The 20,374-nt window shown below is 42.1% G+C and overlaps 1 protein-coding gene across 1 annotated transcript in view; it reads left to right on the top strand.

Annotated features, from left to right (window-relative positions):
- LAMC1 (laminin subunit gamma 1) overlaps positions 1 to 5,874 on the top strand; it is a 128,018-nt gene extending 122,144 nt beyond the window's left edge. The window contains exons 27-28 of the mRNA XM_049634117.1: positions 1,163 to 1,262; positions 2,831 to 5,874. Of these exons, the coding sequence (XP_049490074.1) occupies positions 1,163 to 1,262; positions 2,831 to 3,087 (357 nt within the window). The 3' untranslated portion in view covers positions 3,088 to 5,874. The remainder of the gene's footprint in view (positions 1 to 1,162; positions 1,263 to 2,830) is intronic.
- The last annotated feature ends 14,500 nt before the right edge of the window (positions 5,875 to 20,374 follow it).

Genomic DNA, 20,374 nt, shown 5'->3' with positions numbered 1-20,374 from the left:
TCCATCTTTTGTTTCTTTTGGTAAACAGCTTCCAAGGAACACAAAGCACCCTCACATACACTGTCCCACTTACATTTACGTCAGTCCTGAAAGACACAGCGTCAAGCCACTTTTGTTTAAATATTTTTCTTAACCAGAAGAGCAAAGCTTACAGTTGTCCTGGAACAGGAGGCTGGAGACCACAGGTTAAATGCAGTAGTGTCGCTGTCCACAGGCCATAGCAGTCATTTACCCCTCTCCTCGTATACACACAGAAAAGCCTATCGAGACTAAGAATGGCTGTGATTTCAACAGAGATTAATCATTTATCTGTGAAGGTTTTTTCCTCTTTTTCTTTTTAAAAATCCTACATTGTTTCTATCCAAAAACGTTGCATTATCTTGAGCCAAAAACTAGGAAAAACAATCATGTGGTAGGGAACTCAAAGCCACTCATTTATATCCTGGCTAGATTTATTTGTGAGAGCATCTGTTTTCTGATATTTAGACACTTCCTCTTCCATTGCCATTTCCCATGACTCATGCACAGTGTATTTGTTCAGGTTTCATGGAACTTTCCCAAATATATTTACCTTTGGTTGATTTTAAAAATGTAAATTGTATTGCCCCAGTTTGTGTGGGTACGTGCACACCCGTGTGTGTGCACAAGCATGTGTGGTTGCAGGGAGCGAGGGTGTTCTAGAGGGTATCACTTGCTTGTGAAAATTTTTTGAGAATACAACATTTCTAATCAAGTTTCTAAGATAGTCAAGTCTCTAAGAGTGTCCTGAAGGACATATTTCAGTTCTAAAATGTAGTTTTTATACTCATCCTTAAAAATAACTTGTTTCTGCTTGATGAATTATATTATGAATATGCTGTGTATTCTTGAAAGTGGGGAAAGGAAATAATATTGGTCTTTTTGAAATACAAATACACTCAGTGTAGGCATGAGGACTGCCTACTCATGACAGTCATATGAATTAAAAATAATAACATTTCACCATGAAGATAGGATCAAAAAAAAAAAAAAACCCTACAGTGAGAGATTATAGTTTCATGAGTTAGGAAAAGAGCATCTGAAAATTGGACTTGTTGGCTGATTAGGGGCTGATTCTTCATTTCAAGAAGATGAAGACACACCATTGGGACTGTTGTTTTTATCTGTCCTTCTCTCTGTACAGGCTTCACAGGCTGCTCAGGAAGCCGAGATCAATGCCAGAAAAGCCAAAAACTCCGTCACCAGCCTCCTCAACCTGATTAATGACCTCTTGGAGCAGCTGGGTAAGTAGCTGGAGAGCCATTTTAGGCAGGATCTCAATTTTGTGCACTGTTTGTTCTTGGGGTCTGGTATAGTTGTCACAAAAGCAGATATTACAACATGAGTATTGTGTGAACCGAAACGTGACTTTAGGTTGTATTAATTCAACAAATACTTCTTCCGTGGCATATGATCTAAGTACTGGACTCTGACCAGGACTTCTAAAATTAGGAAGATAGGTTGCCAGAGTGGCTCATTTATGGTTGATTTTTATGATACATTGAATAGCTCATTCTGCTGGCAGAGTGTCTTTAAAAGATTTAGAGTGAAGGATTTCAGTGGCAGAATAAAAGAACACTTTAAACTGGTGATGACTTCATTGCCTGGAATTCTCTTCATTTGCTAATTAAAAGGATAATCTGACAGTTTTTGAAGAGTCAGATTATTTGATTATTCTCTTACTGATAGAATAAGGAAATATGAGCATGTTGAAATGCTCTTTTAATCTAGTTTAATAGGGAGCAGGCTTCATTATAGGACAGATGTACTTTTGTCACAAGCCTTCATTATAAAGTGGTAACAATCCAGCCAATACAGCTTTGTAGCAAGGCATTCTGTTTTAATTCGCCAGCCTTTAAGGTTTGGTCACTTTTTCTTTTGGAGCAGGGGGAGGTGAGGGGGGGAGGTATATTTTTTATCTGTCTCAAATACCAAAAATAATAAATAATGTGCTAACAGATGGGCTTTAAAATGACAGGAAGCTAGAGGAGGTCGCTTTTTGTGGGAAGAGCTAGATTTTAAAGTTAGTCAGACTTGGGTAGGAATCTTTGTTTTGTTGCCTTGTAAACTGCAAACTTGGGCAAATGAGTTAACATCTGAGAATCACTGGCATAAGATGGTCTCGTGAGAATTTAATCAAGTACAGTATGCGTAACGTGCTGATCACCGTGTGGCTGTCTGCTCTAATTATGGAAGCAATTCCTCCCAAAAGAACCTCTTTTTCTTGCTAATTTTAAAGTGAAGCTTTTGCTGAAATTATTTCAGCATTTCATCCCTGGCCTCCAAGTAGTGTCTAACTCCTAAAGGCAGGACATGACTCCCAAAACCAATGCAGCTTCCCTGGAATCTAAGAGCTGAGGGCTTAGAGTTCAGCTTAAAGATTCTTATGTTCGTCAGATGGCATTAAAATGACATACAGATAACAGTTATTGCCATTTTTATGTTTATATACGTAATCAGATGACCTTCAAAACCACAAGTGAGACTTAAGGTCTTGAACACGGCACCTGCGTATTTAGAAAGCATTTCACAAAAACTGTTTTCTCAGAGAAAAAACTATCCAGCCCAGTATCCGTTATATATAGGCTCTGACCTGTCCTAACTTAGCAAGGTCAGCATTTGTCGTTGGTCTGCATTGACCACACCCTTGCACAACACGAACAGTCTACACATCACACGTGCAGGCCGACTCTGCTTGGGGGCGGCTGGGGGTCTGTGTTTATAGAAGAGGTGAGTGGAGTTACTTGTGGAGTAATGTGATAACTCTTACTGAATGCATCTGTTTCCTTCTGTGTCCTTTCCGACTCTACAGGGCAGCTGGACACAGTGGACCTGAACAAGCTGAATGAGATTGAAGGTACCCTGAACAAAGCCAAAGATGAGATGAAAGTCAGCGATCTAGACAGGAAAGTGTCTGACCTGGAGAATGAAGCGAGGAAGCAGGAGGCTGCCATCATGGACTATAACAGAGATATCGAGGAGATCATGAAGGACATTCGCAACCTGGAAGACATCAAGAAGACCCTACCGTCTGGCTGCTTCAACACCCCGTCCATTGAAAAGCCCTAGCGTCATCGCGTAGGGCCGGAAGGCAGCACCCCCCGACCAGGGAGCCGTTGTGAGGCCATAGAGTGCCTTAACACAAAGATGACATTTTTCAGACCCCCACTTCTCTGCTGCTCTCCACCACTGTCCTTTTGAACCAGGAAAATTCACAAAGCTTAAAAAGAAACAAGTCAGATATCATGAATCGGGAACAAAGGGTTTTATCTGATAGTCTCTCTTCCACGGAAGGCACTCCCTTACCCACACTTTCCCTTCCGAGTTGCGTGAGGACGTGGCACCTTACGGTATCGTACGGCGGCGTAAACGCTTCGTGGGAACCATTGTCCGCCAGGGCTGAGCAAGTAGCCCTCCCCTTCTCACTGATACCAACAGAACTCCTCAGTCTCAGTACTCTTGTTTCTATGAAGGAAAAGTTTGGCTACCACTAGTAGCATTGTGATGGCCAGTATATCCACTCTATTGATAAAGAAAATGCACCTACATCTACTACCCCTCCTTCTTTTAAGCAAAAGGAAATAAACATCCTGTGCCAAAGGTATTGGTCATTTAGAATGTCAAGAGCCATCATCAGTTGTTTTAGCTATTTTGAGTATAGGACACTGAGCCATCCACGGGTAAGGATGCAATTATTTATGACAGTCTCCAGGAGAATGAGGCTGCAGAAGTAGGCTGAACATTCTCTTGTATGTTAATAATTTGACTAGGAAGATAAACTTTTTTCAGCTCTTTGGGCAGCTGATAAATCTGGATGGGCAGCTTGCACTCACCATAGACATCTTCTGATATTCCTATAAATGGAATTTATACAGAAGTAATAGGGATATGATAACCACTAAAGTCTTTTTCAAAATCAAACCAATTCTTAGGGCTTTTTTTAGTACATTAGTCTTGGAACTAGTGCTGTTAATCCGGTAGAGAAGTTGGTCCCTGAGATCTTGACAGACACACACAGAACAAGCCTCCTCATCCTAGTCTTTCCTAGCAAAGGGATGAAACTTAGATGCAGCCTGTATTGTCAGGATCCCACATACCCGTTTTTCTTCCACTGGGGAGAGATGACACCTTTGACCCTTATCCTCAATTAGCTTCTGACGTTCCCAACTTCTAGAATCTCTCTAAACAGTTTGCCAAATCCTGGTGGCAAATACTTGCACTCAGTATTTCACACAGCTGCCAACACCATCTAGCTCCTGCACTTTGTGATTTAAACCCACTCTAAACCTTCCCTCCAAGTGTGGAGGGGAGACCCATCGGTGGAGTTGCCTCGTTGGCTTCTCAACTTTTGATCCTCAGCTCTGTGGTTTTCTTGCAAGATCACAGTGTGACGATTCCCTGCCACACAACCCCTCCCTCCTACCAGCCCACCTTTGAGATTCATATATAGCCTTTAACACTATGCAACTTTGTACTTTGCGTAGCGGGGGGAAAGAAACTATTATCTGACACACTGGTGCTATTAATTATTTCAAATTTATATTTTTGTGTGAATGTGTTTTTTTTTGTTTATCATGATTATAGAGTAAGGAATTTATGTAAATATACTTGGTCCTATTCCTAGAATGGCACTGTCTGTTCACTTCTTCCCTCCATTTTTCCTCCTCACTGGCACAACGTGTCTGGATACCTCCTGCCCTGCCGCCTGTAATTCTTTGCGTTGCGTTTGTTCCCCGTGGCTCTGCTCCTCGCCTTGTGTTTGCAGCATCTTCATTTCCTAATGTCGATATTGACCTGCTTTCTTCCCACACGCAGCCGCTCGAAAGAGGTACCTCACACCCTCTTCCACTGCAATCCTGTGACCTTAAACTGCGGCATGCTGTCGTTCCTAATGCCCGCTCCAGGGCAGGTATGTCAGGTTGACAGAACATGGTGGGATTAGGACATTTTGCCCATTGGTATCTTCAGCATCGATGTGGGTCAAGCCAGGAACGAGCTAGAAATGCCCTGACACTTTGAACCAGATGGGTCATTTTGATAAGGGAGTGCACGATCACTGAGTGCTCATAGGGCATCAGGGACAGTGTGCACGGACAGGTAGGATGGGAGCAGTCATGCCAGTCCGTTCTCCCCTTTCCGCCTCCGTGCATACCGGAGTTGACTACAAGCGTTTCGACTTGGCATACCCCTCGCTTTCCCTCTGCTGCTTCTCCCCGGCCTCTCCTACTGTGGCCCGAAGCGTGGGTCTTTCTTGCCAAGTTTTCACATCAGTGTTCCCTAGCCAGCTCCTCTTATTAAGTGGCCACATCCTAACAGAGACATTTTGTTCAAGGTTACAGGACAATGACTGTAAATAGACTGCCAAGATAGTTTCCCTCTGGCCCATGGGTCAGCCTCACACACCAGTAAGTCTTAGGCCACAGTGAAAATTGGGTTTTTGTTTTTTTCTTCATTTTGTTTTGTTGCTTTCCTCCTCCATCTGTGTAGTATATTTTTAAACAGAATTTTATTTTTAAAATAAAAGCTCTTTATAAGGCAATACCTTCATTACACTCCTGCGGTATACATGATTTTATTGTATAGTTCCAGTTATCTGTATTTTACATCATAAAATCGACAGGGTGGCTGCTGCGGAATGCTGGGTGTCGGGACACAGCTGTTCCCTGGAATTGTTCCTTCTAATTCCAACTGTGGCCCTTTTATATGTGCCTTCACTTTAGCTGTTTGCCTTAATCTCTACAGTCTTGCTCTCCAGGGTGGTGAATAAAATGCAACACTTGGCATTTTTTTTTATGTTAAAAAAAAAACAAACCAGTATTTTATTTATAATAAAATCTGAATATTTGTAACCCATTATATTTGGTGTGGCCTGAGTGTGGTACTGGGGACACAGGATGTTTTAAAAGGTTGAAGAGAAAGCTGCTCATAATATCTTATTGGGGTGACTTATTTTCTTGAGAATCCAATATGTGTGTATATACGTGTGTGTATATGTATCCGTATAATATATGTGTGCGTATGTACGTGTGAATCTGTATAATGTATCTGTGTGTACATATCTGTATAATGTATGTACATGTGTATAGATGTACCTGTATAATGTGTGTGATGTACGTGTGGGTGTATATGTATCTGTGCATATGTTCTGTGTCCAGATAACATATGTAAGTACATAGACACATACACATATATATATTTATATTTACCCTTCTCAGGGATACTTTGGTGTGGTCCAGAAGTAGGCAAACTTTTTCTCTAAAGAGCTAAACTGTATAAATACTATAGGCTTTGTGAGCCATACAGTGTCTATTACAACTACCGTGCTATTGTAGCAGGGAAGTGGCCCTGAACAGTGTGTAAATGAGTATGGCTGGAGTCCAAAAACAGTCATGGGCCTGTGGGCTGCAATTTACCAGACCCCCCCCCCCGAGACTCTTAAAATTATTTGGGTGTCTTAAGTTAGCAGCTGTATGTAACAAGTTGTCTTTCTCCTTTAAATATGCATATAACTTCAGCTAAAGGGGGTTCTTCAGATGATGGAAAACACTCTCAAACATAATGGAATGAAGAGAAAAAGGAAGTAATGTGCTGAACCGGCAGGCCAGAAGTAGCTCCTTGTACCTCACTCCTGGAGGGTTGACCAACGGAGTAACCCAAGGCCGGGTGAAGAGTTGGAGAACTACGGACACAGCAGGAAGGCTTCAGTTTGCTCTTCTGTGCTCGTTTGTGGCCCTGAGTCCTTGTGGACAACATGGCACCTTCCCAGTCATACATCCTTGTAGCTGTGATACCTGTGAAGAACCTGAACTCTGTTCTCAGTTGGACTTGCTCAGAGAGAGCTTTAGAGGGCACTAGTTCCTAGGTTTCTCACATCCCCTGCTCTTAACCCCTGATTGTAGGGGCCGATTCAAATGCAAATACATCTTTGTAGCTACTGTGTCAGAGTGATGAATGGGATTTAAAAATTCTTCTCATTCCTTTTGTTAGTTCAGGGCCAGGGGTTTCTCCAAAGTTGGTATCCACATAATCTGATTCAAAATATCCCCAAAGGTGTACTCCTTAAATAAACATTCTTGAACCCTGATAAATCTGAATTCCCCAGCTCACTTCAGTAAGCTCCACATGGAGAGTCTCAATACCTCTGGCACCCAGGAAAGCCATGAAGTAGAAAGGCAGATGGTACCTGCTTCGTAGGGTGAGGGAGGACCCATCCCAAGGAAAGATCAAATATCTCTAGGTCCATAGTTCATGGAATAGAAATAAGACAATTGGACATAGCAGGTAATTTTGCCTGTTCACACTAAGCAGGTTTTAATGAAGTATTAATCACTGGAGTGAAAAACAAACTTCCTAGTAAATCTATCAGAGGCTCCAGCGGTTCAGAAGTCAACAACTAGCGTGCCTTATATTTGTACCGAGTCCCCCGAATGATTCTATCTGTTCTACACAAATGATATTCTAAATAGAAATTAATTATATGCTTAAGAAAGGGAAATATTTAGCAGAAGTCAAATAAAAAGCTAAGAAGTTCCTGGTTGGGAATTCAAATAAGAGAAACCTCATCATTTCAGGTGTTCTTCTAACACCTCCATGTCATTTAACTCTCCTCCCACCCATGTTCTTTCTTTCCCCGCTCCATCCCAGGAAAGCCTGAGGTCAAGGGGTCACCTCCTCTGTTGAAATTGGCCAGTCCTTCCCTGTGTCCACCATCCCTCCCAGCCTAGCCTTGTACTGGCTTCTAACACGGCCCTTGGACACCTGTTTGTTGGGCAGGTGCCTCTCCCCCACCTTTTCCCCCAACCTCCCTCATACTCCCCCAAATCTGGATCTGTTCATGTCCACATCCTCAGGGCCAGGAGGCATCCAGCAGTAGTCGTCACTGGGTTGTCAAAATGGTCTAAAAGTAAAACCAGCCTCTCTCATTTGCCTATTCTCCCATTTCTGTTACTTGAGCAGAGAGGGAGGTTTATGGGTCCTTGTTAGTGCCCTCTGTGCCCCCCTGCCAGCGTCATTCTGCTCCCTCGATACCCCCATCTAGGGAGGGATTTGCAAGAATAGAAGCAAAACCGCTCTCTTTCACCAAGCGGCGGAATGCCCGGCACACACAGCTGGTGTGGCTCAGTCTACAAGGCCCGTTGCTCTGCATCCCAGCCTCACTCCAGCCGTTCCCAACACTGTGGGTGTGTGTCTGCCAGTTTACCCACAGCCCCTTTTGTACATATCTCTGGCTTCTGGTCCACGTTGTAACATGAATTCCTTTTCTTCTTGAACTCCTGGGAATGGGCCTGGTAAACTTCAACAGCTTGGTTGGTGTTTCATCCTGTTTGCATATGTACCTTCGAAAGACTGGTGAACCAGGCAATGCAGATACTGCTTATGATTAATTCAGTATAGTATTTATTTCTATAAAGAGTTGAGCATCAGGCCCTCGATCAAGAATGTAACCCTCTGATACAGCATTGTTCCCATGAGTATGTTCAAGTTAAGTGATTCTCCAGGAAACGTGGCTGGTCATACCTTCGAGGACACCTCTCCATCCTCCCATAGTTCTTTTTCACCATGGCTAGTAACAGAAAACTCTACTTGAACTTCAGACTGATGCTTTTGAGCCCATGGTGTCCACCCTTGTACTGAGATCCTTTGTTCTTTCAGTAACCAAATGCAGTCATCAAATTGTGCCATAGCAACCAGTGTTAAGAATTTCTAATGCAACTCCTTTTTGAATATTCTGTGTTGGCCTTCTAGGATGTAGAATCCAATTTTCCTACTCTTCTCTGTCAGTTGATCCCAGCCGTTCCTTGCATGCGCATTTCTTTCTTCCTGAGCATGGTTTCTAAGTTGAGGTTAGTGCAGAGTAAGCTGAAGTCCAGCCATGAGCAGAAATGTCTGGGGAAGATGTGCTGTCCTAGTGCGGATTACACCTTCCTGGGTTGCTGAGCCAGCGTCCGAGATAAAGGCTCGGGAGAAACGGCTATGATTTCAGTGATTACATGATTTCAGTGATTACATGTTTAGTGCGGTCAGAGACATTTGTGTTACAACTTGCTCACCACTCTTGGCTCAGACAGTCTGCTATCTGTGCTGTCTCGGTCGGGCTGATACAGAGGCTCAGACCTAGTCAGAGAGATGAGTTTTGCCACATAGATTTCAGACAGGCTCCCCCCTCCGCTTACATTTCTGAAAGACTGGGGAAGGACTAACACTCTCAAGTTATCTTGCATTGTATATTGATCTTTTAAAAGGTACTTTCATAATGTTTTCTTTGATTTGCCTCTGATTTGATGAGGGTCTTCATTTGACCAATGAGGAAACGCAACCGTGGTTTGCTGCTCCATCACCTTAAGCACTATTTTAGCATGGTGCTTTATTCTCTCATGATTTTGATCTGTTTTCCTTTTAAGAAAGAGTCAGGGATAGGAACATAAAGCTGGCTCACCAACATTACCTTCACCTAGCTTCCTCTAATGTTAACATCTGATAAAGCCATGGTACATTTCTTAAAACTAAGAAATTAATATTGGTGGAAGACTTAACTATAGTCTTTTGCCTGCCTTTAAACACCTCCTTCTTCAAGACCCCATTTTTAAAGAAATACTGGGGGCTCCTGGGTGGCTTATTCAGTTAAGCATCTGACCTCAGCTCAGGTCATGATCTCATGGTTCCTGAGTTTGAGCCCCACGTCGGGGTCTGTGCTGACAGTCCAGAGCCTGGAGCCTGCTTCAGATTCTGTCTCCTTCACTCACTCTCACTCTTGCTCTCTCTCAAAAATAAACATTAAATTTTTTTTTTAATTCTGAATTTTATTTTATTTTATTTTTTTTTAATTTTTTTTTTCAACGTTTTTAATTTATTTTTGGGACAGAGAGAGAGACAGAGCATGAACGGGGGAGGGGCAGAGAGAGAGGGAGACACAGAATCGGAAACAGGCTCCAGGCTCCGAACCATCAGCCCAGAGCCCGCCCGATGCGGGGCTCGAACTCACGGACCCCGAGATCGTGACCTGGCTGAAGTCGGACGCTTAACCGACTGCGCCACCCAGGCGCCCCTAATTCTGAATTTTAAAACAAAATGAGAATACTCAGCTTTGATACCCAAGCTATGGGGCAATAGGTGTGTGGATAGTTGATTTTATTTTCATAATACAATCAAGACTGCCCAGTGTATAACCTTAATCATAATTAACTGCAAGCAATTCATTAAACAACTTGTTAAAATGTCCTGAAAGCTTCAAAAGAGATTTTTAAAGATCCTTCAGAATGAACATTCTTTCATAACAATATGCCACAAAGTATATTAGAAATAGAAGATTTATAAAGATCACATTTAAAATTTTTTGTTATGCCATTTCAGACTTACAGAAAAATTGCAAGAATAGCCAAAAAGTTCTTCAATAGTCTTTACTCAGATTTCTCAAATGTTAATATTTTACTACATTTGCTTTTTCTCTGCTCTCACTCTTGCTCTCTGTGTAGAAAGAGACAACTATTTTAAGTTGCAGACATGATGCCTTTTTACCGGTAAATACTTCAATGTATATTTCCTAAAGGGAAATTTCTTACATAACTACAGCACAATTGTCAAATTCAGGAAATTACCATCGACACAACATTATTATCTTATTTACAGCCATTATTCAGATTGCACCATTTGCAGCGGGCAGATAAATGGCCCCCAAAGATGTCCACATCCTAATCCCTAGAGCCTGTGAATGTGTGAGGTTGCACCACAGAGGGAATTAAGGTTTCTGATGTCATTAAGGTCATGAATCAGCCAATCTTGGAATAGATTATCCTGGGTTATCTGGGCAGGGCAATATAATCATAGGATTCTTATAATTGGAGCAGGGAGGCAGAAAAGGAGGTCAGAATGATGCAAAGGGATAAGGACTCAACCTATCATTTCAGGCTTAAGATGGAGGCAGGGGCAGGAGCTAAGGAATGTGGGCAGCCTCTAAACACTGGAAAAGGCAAGCAATAGACTCTCCCCTAGGGCCTCCAGAAGGGAGCACAGCCCTGCCGACACTTTGAGTTTAACCCAGGAAGATCCCTGTCAGACTTCTAACCTACAGAAATAGAAGGTGATAAAGTTGTGCTGTTTTCAGCCACTAAATCTGAGATAATTTGTTGTGCAGCCATAGGAAACTAATACACCATTTGTCCCAAGAACACGTTTTATGAAAAAAGAAAATCTGGGGCTCCTGGGTGGCTCAGTCGGTTAAGTGTCCGACTTTGGCTCTCAGGTCATGATCTTGCAGTTTGTGGGTTTGAGACAGCTCAGAGCCTGGAGCCTGCTTTGGATTCTGTGTCTCCCTCTCTTTGGCCCTTCCCCACTCATGCTCTGCCTCTGTCTCAAAAATAAACATTTAAAAAATATTTTTAAAGAAAAAAAATCTGAAAGCATGTGTTCACTTGTCATGTCTCTTCTATTTCCTTTACTTTGGAGCAGTTCCTGAATTTCCTTTGTATTTTCTGATGTTGACACTAAAAAAAAAAAAAAAAAAAAAAAAAAAAAAAAAAAAAAAAAATCCAGATAGTTCTTTTGTAGCATGCTCTTCAATTTGGTTTGATGTTTTCTCTTGATTGGATTCAGGTTATGCACTTTGACAGGGAGATCATAGAAATGATGTTGAATTCTCTTCAATACATTATCAAAGTCATTACTGGCAATGTTAACTTTGACAGTAGATTGGGGTGATTCCTCCCAGATCTCTACATTGTAAAGTTATTCTGTTACCCCTTGTCATTAATAAGTATATTATGAGGACATACTTCGTGACTATATAAATACCCTATTACTCCGTAACACTTTTACAAACTAGTTTTAGTATCCATTGATGATGGCTGCCAAATGGAGACTTTCGTTATACTAAGAGGTAGAGATTTTTCTCCTCCTCCACTTTTTATATGTATTTATATCATTCATGTTAGAGCCATGGATTCCCCTTTTATTTAATGAGTTCAATATGCTGTTCTTGGTATTTATTTTGATCCTTAAATGTCCTTTATTTGGCCAACGGGAGTACCTTAAAGCTGACCCCCTGTGACCCTTTGATAATTTCCCTCATTCTTTGAGCGTTGTCTTATTTTTGGCACATGAAGACATTTCAGGCTCATCCCGTACTTTCTCTGCCATAGTCCTGGAGCCAGCCACTTCTCTAAGGAGCAAAGTTAGGTTTCATTAATTCTCCACATGCCAATAGCCAAAGACAACAATAAGCACAACAACAAAAATGGGTCGTATTGATGCAAACACTCTCAAAAATGTCATTGAATTTCAAGCAAATTGTTTTTTAGGCTACTTGGCTTTAGGGCACATGGCCTGTTCTCTCCACACAGATGAGGGCCTGTGTTATGCATCATCGACAAATATTTTTGGAGTACTCATTGCTCTTGCAGCCGCCCTGGTACTGGTACCCATGAGTTTTACACTGTGACAAAGGCAATTATTCCTACTTTGAGAAATTTAAGTAGCGGAGGCAGCAAAAAACAAAATAGTACAAAAATAAAGGAAGACATATCTCTATAAATAGGAATATGTAAGCATGTTGGTCAACAGATACATAGGAACATTATATATTAATAATATATTGATTTTTTTCATTAAAATAATTGAATGCTCAAGGACTGTTCTTTTTGGTAAGTCTGGGAAGGACAAATTATATTTGTATGAAAAGGTATAACTTTTAGCTATGTTGAGGAGAATATGGTATGGGAAATAGGCTTGGGGACACTGACCCAGATATAAAAATGCATGGACAGAGAATTCAATGATGTGCAATTGAGTGGTTGAGTTTCTCTCCCATCCATTGCTCCCTGTGTGAAGACATTCCAGAACCCCAGCACTGTAGTCTTTAATCACAGGGAAGACTCCTATGCTCTATATGCTCAGTTTCCATGTTTCAGTTTTTGGTTGATTATTATTGGCTGTCAAAGGACCAATAACATGGCAAATTATTTCATTATTTCAAACTCAGTTTATTGAGGCTGTATAAAAGTTCTTAGCCATTAATCAGAGCCCAAACTAGAAAGATTGTGCCATGTTGAGACCAAACGAGGTAACTACCAAAGTACTGGTAGTCTGTTGGTGTATTAGACTCTGAGGAAGAGCTGGAAAAAACCACCATAAGCTTTATTGTGCTTTTGTGCTGAGTTTTATGAGGGTTGAATATATAATAAGATGAAGTTCATATTCACCTAGGTTTGTGGACTCAGAACGGCTCCTCAAGCTCCTAGAATGATTCTCAAAGTGAGGTTCTGGGGTCAGCAATGGCTGCCTCACCTGGTAACTTCTTAGAAATGCACATTCTCAGACCCCACCCAGATTTACTGAATCCACAATTTCAGGGGCAGAAGTGTGAGAGGGTAATCTGGGCTTTAACAAGCTCCCTCCGAGGGATTCTGATGCTGGCTAGAGAGTCACAGAGTGCTGTGTATTGGTTTTCAATGATTATATCTTTTAAGTCTGGGTGTTGGACTCAACCAGGCATCATTTTTACTTTCAGCTATGCTTGCTAGGTTGGCTCTTTGAATTGGGAAGAAAGAAGTTCAGAATGTGTCTGTGCTAATTACAGTGTTAGAGACAATCAATATTGACTCTTTTCCGTGCTTAAAACTTATACTAAGAAACTCTATTATGTAAATGTCAAATTGGTTAATTAATCAAAACATTCCTCTTATGGAATACAAAAGCCTTCCTAAAAAGTAGGTGAAGGGGCCCCTGGGTGGTTCAGTCAGTTAAGCGTCCAACTTCAGTTCAGGTCATTATCTCACAGGGCGTGAATTCGAGCTCTGCATCAGGCTCTCCACTGACAGTGTGGAGCCTGCTTGGGACTCTCTCTCTCCCTCTCTCTCTCTCAAAATAAATAAGTAAACTTAAAAAAAAATTTTTTTAATTTAAATCTATTTAAAATTTTTAATTTTATTATTTTTAAATTTTTTAATGTTTATTTTTGAGAGACAGAGCATGAGCAGGAGAGGGGCAGAGAGAGAGGGGGACCCAGAATCCGAAGCAGGCTCCAGGCTCTGAGCTGTCAGCACAGTGCCTGACACGGGGCTCAAACCCATGAACTGTGAGATCATGACCTGGGTCACCAGACACTTAACTGACTGAGTCACTAGACGCTTAACCAACTGAGTCACTTAGGCGCCCCTATTTACAATTTTTTTAAGTATTTTCATTTCCAAAATGATTTATCCACTTTTCACAAGATCTCTAAATATTTTTATCCATACTCCTGAAATCATTGTTGCACTATATGCTAACTTAGATGTAAATTAAAAAAATAAATTAAAACATAAAAATAAAATAAAATAAAAAATATATATTTTTATCCACTAGGTGTAAACAGGCCAAAATATCATGGGATATACTAGATTTTTAGTGATTCATAATCATCATCTAATGCTATGAATTTGGCAAGCTTGTTCTGAATGGCTCCACAAGTAGGAAATAAAAGAGAGTCAAGTTCATTTAATATGGGAGACGCATTTGAAATTAGGATAAGCAACAAATATGTGTCAAACATCAGAAGCTCAAGTTAAGTCTCAGGCCCTACTGAGCAGCCACAATTCATGGGCAAGTTAGCTGTGTGCCCTTAGCTAAGTCTCTCAACTTTGCCTATTTTTCCCATAAATGAGGCTGTCAAAACCTTACAGAAGTGCTCAAGTCAGTGGATCCATATGTAAAAAAAATACAGAATTTAGCATAATCTGGTAAACTAAGTTTTTGTAGGGCTGGAAGCTTGTACAGTTTGGGGGCTTCTTTTAAAAAAACATATAAGATAGGGGCGCCGGGTGGCTCAGTCAGTTGGACATCCAACTTTGGCTCAGGTCATCATCTCATGGTCTGTGGGTTCGAGCCCGGCGTCGGGCTCTGTGCTGACAGCTCAGAGCCTGGAGCCTGCTTCGGATTCTGTGTCTCCCTCTCTCTGCCCCTCCCCCGCTCAAGCTCTGTCTCTCTCAAAAATAAACATTAAAAAAAATTTAAAAAAACAAGATCACAGATGCAAAGTAAGCATGGGGCTGGAAAGGGACCCGTGAGCGCCATTACTTTCGCATGGCAAAGCCACCTCTGAGTTGGGACTATATTTTAGGCCAGGAGAAGGCCGAGCAGTTGCTTCCTTTATGTCACTGTGTCATTGGGTGTGTGCATGACTGGATTTCCCTTCCCCTGCAGACACCTCAGCCGCCGTCTGGCCAGGAGAACCCGTTTGGTGTGCTCACTGCATGACGGCAGCGGGTGCGGCTCTGAGGGGAGTGCCAGGCTCTACAGAACGTGCCCAGAGGCTGCAGAATCAGACTCTTGCCAGAGGAAGAGAGAGTGCCCCAAGGCACGCATTCCCTGGACAAACAGCGAACAGTGAAATCAGCTAGCCAGGTGCCCCAAAGATCTGAACTCTTAAGTTTACCCTTCTGAGCCTATACTTCTGGGGCCTGTGAGATGGTGCAGAATAATAATTAGCGTCCTTTATTTAAGGGGTCCATTTCACCGGGGACTCCAGAGCAACCCATGGATTTGTGCTCTCTTAAGTGGCACATTGAAGACTGGTCTGATCCAAAAACACGGAGTGATGCTTCAGTTTAGGGCTGTAACACCTTAATTAGTTACTTTTATCAAAGGAAAGTGATTTCTGATCATTGTTGATTTAGCACTAAAATGCCCACCCAGCACACCGAGGGTCTGTTCTGTGACTTTCTTGGGCAATCTAGGAGAGAGGCTCACCACCTGTGACTGATTCACACAGATTATCTAGGCCCACATCAACGTCTGCGATAGAAGAATGCTGGTTTTTATTCATATGGGCATGATCATATTAAACACATTTTAAACAAGTTTTGGTTACTGACTCTTGGGTGTCTAAGAAACTTTAGTGACCTGTCATTCTACAACTGTATACAGAAAACCAGCTCCGTGTGAGGCCCTGCCCAAGGTGGTGGGGACAGAGCAGTATACAAAACAGACAAAAACCCCTGCTCGTGTGGGACCTATGCTCTAGTTCGGGAGACCAAATAAACAAAAGATGAATGAAATTGTAAACATTATTTAATTGGGTAGCACTTAATATACTTCAGATGTGGTTCTAAGAACTTGATAAATATTATGCCTACCTGATGAGGTGGTTGCTATTATTATTCTCATTTTACAGATGAGAAAACTAAATAGAGAGATTCTACCTTGGCGAACTGCTGAAGTCACAAGCAACTGAAGCCAGGTTTTGAACTAAGTACTACCTGCATCTCAACCACCACATTATATTGCCTCTAAGTTTTACCAATGTCCAGTAGGGCAGAAAGTTCTATGGAGAAAAACAAACCAGGGAAGGGGGAAAGAAAGGGCTTGAGGAGTCGGGTGGAGCTAGCAAATTTATACAAGATGGTCGAGAAAGCTCCACAAAGAAGAAAGCATCCTAGTAAAGCCCTAACCACGTGGGTATCTGAAGAAAGCACATCCCAGGTAGAGATACCAGAGGCTACAAAAGCCCCGAGTGGAAGCAGCCATGTGGCTGAGGGTGAGCGAGGAGGAGGACAGTCAGGTAACAGGGGTTGGAGGTAGAGCGGGACACAGATGCGGGACCTTGACGCCATTACGAGGACTTTGGCTTTGACTCAGAAGGAGATGGAGTGCCTGGGAGCTTTAGTAATAAGGCATGGTGAGATCTGAATCGTACTGTAATAGGTGTAGTCTGGCAGTTGTGTTTAAACTAAAGGCGGGCAAAGGCAAGAGGAGGGAGAGGAGGTAGGGTATCAGTAATCTATGCAAATGACGAGTGGCTTTGGATTAAGGTGGTTGCAGTGGAGGTGATGAGAAGTGGTCCAATGCCTATTATGATCTGAAGATACAGTGAGCAGCAAGATATGCTGTGAGAAAGAGAGTTGGGAATGACTTTAAGGTGCTTGGACCGAACATCCCACCCGTTTTATTTTTTATTTCTTACTCATTTTCAGACCTTTCTCTATGTGGAGGACTGAGGCAGAAGAGGTATGGGGGGCAGAATATGAGGAGTTCGGCTTCGTGTTACATCTGGGATGTTAATTACCCATCCAAATGAGATTTCAATTGGGCAACTGAACATGATGTTAAAGATTTCAGAGGAGCTGTGCAAGCAAGCTAAAAATAGAAATTTGAAATCATCGGCAGATGATGCTTGAAGCTACGAGGCTAGCTGAGAAAACCAGTGGAGTGACTATAGACAGAAAAGAGATGAGTTCCAAGGCCTGAGACTTGGGTGGCTTACCACCGCCCCCACCCCCACCCCATTAAGAGGGCACTTCTATGTTCCAAGGTAAGAGAGATGCACACAATATTCTGGAAACCAAGAAAAGTATTTTTTTTAAGGAGAGAGGCATGATCAATTCTGACCAATGATGCTGATAGACCCTAGAGGATGAAGGCAGAGAATTGGCCATTTCGTTTTACAACACCGAGGTCCTTGAAAGGCTTCCAGACGCAATTTCAGTACTGTGGTGGAGGCAAAGGCCTGATTGCAGTGGTGGGAGAGGTGTCATGAGATCTAACTGCAGCAGTTTCAAGAGGGACCAGGAGGTGAGAAACTGGGGAGGGCAAGTCAACTCTCGTCCACGAGGGAGACAACTCTAAAAGGGAGCAGAAAAATGGGGGAGAAGCTAAAGTGTAACGTGGGTTCAAGGGGGGGGTTTGTGTTTTAAGAGGAGAAAAATCCAGAAAAGGCAGAAGAAACAGTGATGCAGGAGAGTGAAGAATCCTTCTCCAGAGGGTAGAGTGCTGGCCCTGAGTGGGGCCTCGAGGGCTGAGCCCTCCTGCTGTGGGGTACGTAACAGCAGGGGAGGTGGAAAGGAGGGCAGTAAAGGTAGAGGTTCTCTTCCAGGTGCTTCTATTTTCTCAGAGTCTTAGGAAATAGATCATTGGCAGAGAGTGACATGAGGGAGGTGAGAGAGGATTGAAGAAAGGGGAAAGAATGAAATAGACTTCAAGAAGAATTAGGACAACAAATGGACTAGGGAAATGGAAGTCTGATTGCTCAGAACCCCTTTGAGGTTAAAGAGCATGAATTTGATCTATGTCAGCAAGTTAGGCCTGGGATTCTAATGGGACTCTGAGGGAGGGATTCTAATGACTGGCCATGGCATTTTAGTTTGTTATTATTTTTTAATTTGGCCACAGCATTTTTTTTAATTTTTTTCTCAATATATGAAATTTATTGTCAAATTGGTTTCCATACAACACCCAGTGCTCATCTCAAAAGGTGCCCTCTTCAATACCCATCACCCACCCTCCCCTCCCTCCCACCCCCCATCAGCCCTCAGTTTGTTCTCAGTTTTTAAGAGACTCTTATGCTTTGGCTCTCTCCCACTCTAACCTCTTTTTTTCTTTTTCCTTCCCCTCCCCCATGGTCTTCTGTTAAGTTTCTCAGGATCCACATAAGAGTGAAAACATATGGCATCTGTCTTTCTCTGTATGGCTTATTTCACTTAGCATCACACTCTCCAGTTCCATCCATGTTGCTACAAAAGGCCATATTTCATTCTTTCTCATTGCCATGTAGTATTCCATTGTGCATATAAACCACAATTTCTTTATCCATTCATCAGTTGATGGACATTTAGGCTCTTTCCATAATTTGGCTATTGTTGAGAGTGCTGCTATAAACATTGGGGTACAAGTGCCCCTATGCATCAGTACTCCTGTATCCCTTGGGTAAATTCCTAGCAGTGTTCTTGCTAGGTCATAGGGTAGGTCTATTTTTAATTTTTTGAGGAACCTCTACACTGTTTTCCAGAGTGGCTGTACCAATTTGCATTCCCACCAACAGTGCAAGAGGGTTCCCGTTTCTCCACATCCTCTCCAGCATCTATAGTCTCCTGATTTGTTCATTTTGGCCACTCTGATTGGTGTGAGGTGATATCTGAGTGTGGTTTTGATTTGTATTTCCCTGATGAGGAGCGACGTTGAGCATCTTTTCATGTGCCTGTTGGCCATTGGCCACAGCATTTTAAATGGGTGAGAAGTGCCAGGATGGCAAGAGGGAGAAGAAGTGCAGAGATGATAGGCTCGACAGATTGCAGGGGCTGGGGTGTGATTACAGTCGGGGCACTGGACACACTGAGCTTCCCGGATTGGAGGTGGTGATTCGAAACTGGGGGGATGCTTGAAACTGAAGTTCTGGGAGAGGCACAGTTACCTGGAATGGCAAGATCTAGATGTGGCCGCAGGAGTGAGTAGCTGAGTAGGGTGTGTTTTATCAAAGACTGTTTTTGGTTCAGTAGTCACACTTTTCTCACGTTTTCAGTCCTGTCCCAGTTGAAGCCACCTCAGTAAATTGTCCAAAATTTTATTTTATTCTCAAATGAAACTGAATGAAATCTTTGTTCACTGGCAGCCCCGAGGCCATGGATGACCCATTGTGACTCATAGATGCCCTGGCCCTCTGCATCCTGCACACAGACACATGACTAGGACATTTGATGAGACTCCCTGATAGGAAAGGAGGGGTTTGAATCCCAAATGAACATGAGCATACATACTTGGGGTTGATGAAGTGTACTTGAGTAATTTCTGTAAAGCCAGTGTTTTAAGAAGGGATATTTTATTTATTCTACGCAGATTACTGTATTTCCCTTGTGGTTGTCCTGTGCATTCTACAAATGGGTCTTCTTTTAAGCACACCTCATGAAGCAAAGAAATTGAAAACCACGTACCCAGAAAACCCAAATCGGAACCCTTAATTTCAATGATTTTTTTTTCAACAATTGGGTTAACTGAAAAAAAAAACAAAAAAACAATTCCACAAGAATATAAGCTCATATCAATTATCTCACTGAAACAAAAATTTAAAACACAAAGAACTATCCAAAATTTCCAAGTGAGGTCAAAGGGTAAGTAAAATTTTGGCTTGCATTGTCTGTGTTAACTATAGTGTAGAGTAAAAATAATGGTTAAGAAAGAACAGGATTCTTCTTTAAGAAGGATTGTAATAATCATGCTTTAGCTTGTGTGCCAGAGAGGGCATCTAACTTGTTAAATGAAGGCATGAATGCCTTAGTCTGGAAAATGAAATGCCATACTTCAGGAAAATCTGTTAGCAGGGGTTTAGTTAGCCAGAAACCATATCCAACCCCAACATCTTCTTTCCTGAACTTTCTATTTAATTGAGGATTCTACATTTGCTGCCTTTATAAGAAGTGGGAAATTAAGAAGGCTCCTAACTGGTGAGAATAATTCCTTTAAAAAATCTTCATGATGATATACAGGAGCTGTTCAAGGACGTTTTCCTTCTGCTCATTTTAATGGCCTGAGATAATAGACCAACATGAAGGGCTGTCCTCTGGTGCCAGTGAAAGCACAGCAGAAGAGGATAAGGTAGGAACCAGGGCCTCCACCA

The sequence above is a fragment of the Panthera uncia genome, chromosome F1 (assembly GCF_023721935.1).
Source record: "Panthera uncia isolate 11264 chromosome F1, Puncia_PCG_1.0, whole genome shotgun sequence".
In the NCBI taxonomy this organism is placed as follows: domain Eukaryota; kingdom Metazoa; phylum Chordata; class Mammalia; order Carnivora; family Felidae; genus Panthera; species Panthera uncia.
This window is presented reverse-complemented; position numbering and strand designations above follow the sequence as displayed.